Source organism: Musca vetustissima, unplaced genomic scaffold (genome assembly GCF_032173495.1).
Source record: "Musca vetustissima isolate MV318-11 ecotype Yass unplaced genomic scaffold, APGP_CSIRO_Mvet_v1 utg50174, whole genome shotgun sequence".
Lineage (NCBI taxonomy): Eukaryota > Metazoa > Arthropoda > Insecta > Diptera > Muscidae > Musca > Musca vetustissima.
In genome coordinates, this window is record NW_026884483.1 from 1 (window position 1) to 5,159 (window position 5,159).

Here is a 5,159-nt window from a genome sequence, read left to right on the forward strand (position 1 = left end):
ATCCACGCCTCGCCTGTGTTGGTCCCTGAAAAAATATTCTTTAAGAAATCCACGTCCCTGAAAAAATATTCTTCTAACAAATCCACGTGTTGGTCCCTGAAAAAATATTCTTTAAGAAATCCACGCCTCGCCTGTGTTGGTCCCTGAAAAAATATTCTTTAAGAAATCCACGCCTCGCCTGTGTTGGTCCCTGAAAAAATATTCTTTAAGAAATCCACGCCTCTGTGTTGGTCCCCTAAGAAATGTTGTTGGTTCCTGAAAAAATATTCTTTAAGAAATCCACGCCTCGCCTGTGTTAAGAAATCCACGCCTCCCTTGGTCCTGAAAAATATTCTCTAAGAAATCCACGCCTCGCCTGTGTTGGTCCCTGAAAAAATATTCTTTAAGAAATCCACGCCTCGCCTGTGTTGGTCCCTGAAAAAATATTCTTTAAGAAATCCACGCCTCGCCTGTGTTGGTCCCTGAAAAAATATTCTTTAAGAAATCCATGCCTCGCCTGTGTTGGTCCCTGAAAAAATATTCTTTAAGAAATCCACGCCTCGCCTGTGTTGGTCCCTGAAAAAATATTCTTTAAGAAATCCACGCCTCGCCTGTGTTGGTCCCTGAAAAAATATTCTTTAAGAAATCCACGCCTCGCCTGTGTTGGTCCCTGAAAAAATATTCTTTAAGAAATCCACGCCTCGCCTGTGTTGGACTTGAAAAAATATTTAAGAAATCCACGCCTCGAACCTGTGTTCTCCGCACAGCTATTTTTTTTTTTTTTTTGTGATTTATCAATTGATTTATCATTGAAACTTTCATTCTTTCTCAATATGAATGTTCGTATATAGTATTGTATCGTGAATTTGTCTCCCGTTGTATTAACTTTAAATGCAAATATGTCAATCAACAGCATAAATGATTTCTCCATGTTCTTCACACTTTTGTAACTAGAATAGAATTTTATATTTTTCAACATTAATTCTTTGGAAAAATTATTCTATATGTATAATTATTAAGTATTACCAAAAAAAGAAGTAGAATTAATACCACAAGAAAAAAGGAAATTAACATACTAATTTTCTTTTTTGGGAAGGCAGGAAATGAATATGTATCCGAGAAACAATTTGAATTGATAGCTCTGTTTATTTCAAATTGAAATTTTTCATTATTTGCGCTGCAGCTGCATCCGAAGAACTGTCACCCTTCAGAGAGTTAACAATTTCGGAAAGGGCTGAAAAGACAACAAAAAAAAAGTAATAATTAAAATGTACTTCATTTTCATTAGTATGCAAACCTACCCTTCCTCTCCTCATTGGACATTAGCAATGACAAAATGGGCACCTGTTTATTTTTACTAACTTCCAGTAGAGTTTTAGCTAAGGTTGCATCCTTTGTCGGCAAATAGAAATCATGTAGTGTGCGTATGACATCGGTTAGGGTGTCGGAATCAAAACCAGCTCCCAGAATTTTACACACATTATTGGGATTAATACTTTTCAGATATTCATATTTATGTTGTGGTGATAACTCTTTCCAATTGGAATAAAATTGAGCAGAGGATATTGGAGCTTCTGGTAGGGGACGCTACAAAATATACAAATATTTTAAATAAATTGAGATTTGATAAAAAACTATCTTACTTACATTGTAGTTAATGTTGTCATCAACAATATTTGTTGTCAACTTGTTTACACTTTCAATTTTATTCGAATCTTGTTCTTTGGCCTCATTAGTTTTCTTAACTTCATTTTCTTTGTGTGCCTTTTCGGGTTGTGCATCCTTTGAAGTTGATTTCTCTTCTACATTTTCTTTATTTTCATTGTGTTTTATATTATCCTTATTATCCACTGCAACAGGTTTTGTTTGTTTGGCCGCAGCAGCAGCATTTTCTTTGGCCTTAAGTCTTTCTTCGGGATTTTTAATCTCTTTAATAACACCGCTATAACTATTAAACATCTTATCAATATCCTCATCTGACATTTTAAGACAATCATTATTTTTAATTTCTTTCGGTCCAACAACATCAGCAATTGGTATACGCTTTAAGGGTTTCGTAGAACGTTTATAGGCTGGCTTATCAATGGGTAAAATATCCACAACATTGCTACGCAGACTTGTGAAATTGGGACCTTTTGAGTTTTTCGCTGTGGAAAAAATAAGAAATGACTTTATTATTTGGAAATTTGCAATCATTTCAATTGAAATATACCATTTTTACGTAAGCGTTCGTTAATCCTTTCCAGGCTGCGATTTGCCTCACTGTTTTTGGGCTCAATCATTAGTACTGTAGTACAATCCTTAAGGGCATCCATATTATTGCCTAAGCACTCATTTGCCTGCATGCGACGATAATAAGCTTTCACTGCTAAATTATCGATTTCTGTTGCCCGATCACAATCGTCAATGCATTCGTCATATCTGAAATTATTGAAAGATTTTTAAAGAAAAACTCTTTAATAAGGCGAGGCGTGGATTTCTTAAAGAATATTTTTTCAAGGACCAACACAGGCGAGGCGTGGATTTCTTAAAGAATATTTTTTCAGGGACCAACACAGACGTGGATTTCTTAAAGAATATTTTTTAAGGGACCAATACAGGCGAGGCGTGGATTTCTTAAAGAATATTTTTTAAGGGACCAATACAGGCGAGGCGTGGATTTCTTAAAGAATATTTTTTAAGGGACCAATACAGGCGAGGCGTGGATTTCTTAAAGAATATTTTTTCAGGGACCAAAACAGGCGAGGCGTGGATTTCTTAAAGAATATTTTTTTTAAGGGCCAATACAGGCGAGGCGTGGATTTCTTAAAGAATATTTTTTAAGGGACCAACACAGACGTGGATTTCTTAAAGAATATTTTTTAAGGGACCAACACAGACGTGGATTTCTTAAAGAATATTTTTTAAGAGACCAACACAGACGTGGATTTCTAAGAGAATATTTTTTAAGGGACCAACACAGGCGTCGATTTCTTAAAGAATATTTTTCAGGAACCAACAAGAGCTTGGATTTCTTAAAGAATATTTTTTCAGGGACCAACACAGAGGTGGATTTCTAAGAGAATATTTTTTAAGAGACCAACACAGGCGTCGATTTCTTAAAGAATATTTTTCAGGGACCAACACAAGCTTGGATTTCTTAAAGAATATTTTTTCAGGGACCAACACAGACGTGGATTTCTTAAAGAATATTGTTTCCTATATAGAAGACATTCTTCAACTATTCTAGGCTGGAATATCTCTACCATATTTAAAATATCTTCTTAAATCTGATATCTTCCGTAGATAGGAGACCTTTTTCTGCTCCTTGGGGAGAATCTTGTTCAGCTTTTGTTGACTCCTTACATATCTAAAAAAAACTTTTGCAGCTCCTCTACAACTAGGAGATTTTCCTCAGCTCTTCTTTAGTTACATGGTCTTCAGATCTTCTAGAACTAGAAAAACAACACCTACAACAATTTGACATTCTGTTGCTAAAATATCCTTTTATGTTATTCATTAGGTAGAAGTCCTTCTTAAGCTACTCTATAGCTAGTTTTTAGATGTAGGACGTACTTCAGTTCTTTTATAGATAAAATAATTCAATTATGACTGATATGTGCCAAGTTTCGTGAAAATCGGTTGAGATTTAGATATAACTCCCTTATATTATAGATTGATTTCAATAGACGCACCAAGGATCCAATATATGGTTGATAGGAACAAAACGTACTGAAATTAGTATAACCTAACCTGTGACAAGTTCCGTTGAAATCGGTTCATATTCGGATATAACTTCCATATATATTTTTGCCTCATGTTAGTCAGATTGACATCATATTTTGCACAACGTACAAAATTGAACATATAATTACGTAGTTGCGTTTTGTAGAAGTACAGACATAGCCCAACGTATGACCTATTGATATTTGTTTGAAGTCGATTCACAGTTAGATAAATATCACATATTTTATTTCATCCAATTTCATGTTAATAGTCATGTTTAATATACCCGTAGTGGTGAAGGGTATCATATAGTCGGACTTTTCTACTTTCCTTACTGGTTTTCTATCAGTTCTCCCTTTAGTACTTTTTTACACTGCCCTAGTACATGTTTTCTATTTTGTTACTTTTAAATACACATGCGACCATGGCAATAATAGTAACCCAAGTTAATGTACCCTATCAACAAAAAATAAATGATATTTATTAATATTTGTTGTTTAACTACATCTTACCTTTCCATTTTCAAATAGCACAATGCCCTATTGCTGTAATAAATCGCATCATCGGGATACAATTCAATTGCCTTGTTATATTCCTCAATGGCCATGTCGTATTGACCCAATTTAACAAAACTATTACCGCGATCTTTGATTTCATTCGCCTCCTTGTGTTTCATGGCCATGGGATCTAATGCCGTGTCCACTTTTTCAGTTGGTGATTCCAATGATTGTTGCGGTTGTTGTTTTCCCTTGTTACCACCACCGGATAAATCATTTAATGGTTGTTGTTGTTGTGATGTTGAATCTTTATTAGAGACCTGCTCTGTGATGTGACTTCGTGGAAGTGGCATTGTATTTAACTACAAAAGAGATGAACATTAATAAAAGTCCTTTCCAATACCAAGATGACTTACAATTTTATTATCTCCAATGTCATTGCTGGCGGCTGGTGTATTCTGCAATTTCTTCTCCTTATCCTTGATTTCCTTCTCCCAGCTATACAAATCGTTCATGGCATTTTTAATTTCTTCGGCATTTTGTCGTACCTGATTGGTGATGTCGAATGATTTACGTGCCGTTTCCATTGTTAGCTTATTCTGTCTTATTTATTTGGGTTTCTTATTTCAATTTTTTCTCCTTTGTGCAAAAATGTTTTGTTTAGCTTCACAACGTTCGTTGTATTTTTGCAGAAGGTGCGGGAAACTCACACAATTCGAGAATTGTCAAAATAAATTCTATTGTTTTGGTTCTTTTCTGTGCTGTCATGCCAATACAATGTGTGGTTACTCGAGGAATGGATAACCATTTGTACGTTACGTTACGTGAATGGTGGTTGTAGTTAGTGAAACGGGTACATACGTAATAGTTGGCAACTCGTTGCTAAATGTGAGGAGTTTGTTGAGGAATTATAATCAAATTTAAGAAGAATAGGGAAATTCGATTTGATACGATTATATTGTGAATAATTTGCTAAAT

At 34.9% G+C, this 5,159-nt stretch overlaps 1 protein-coding gene across 1 annotated transcript; it reads right to left on the reverse strand.

Annotated features, from left to right (window-relative positions):
* Positions 1–1,155: 1,155 nt before the first annotated feature.
* On the reverse strand, positions 1,156–4,768 carry LOC133331481 (RNA polymerase II-associated protein 3-like; the record flags this gene model as incomplete). Its single annotated transcript, XM_061539873.1, has 6 exons — positions 4,598–4,768; positions 4,197–4,543; positions 2,192–2,400; positions 1,627–2,126; positions 1,281–1,566; positions 1,156–1,213 (listed from the first exon to the last, which is right to left on the reverse strand). Coding segments are annotated over exons 1-6 (1,571 nt in total), but the record flags the coding sequence as incomplete, so codon positions are not given.
* Between the last annotated feature and the right edge of the window lie 391 nt (positions 4,769–5,159).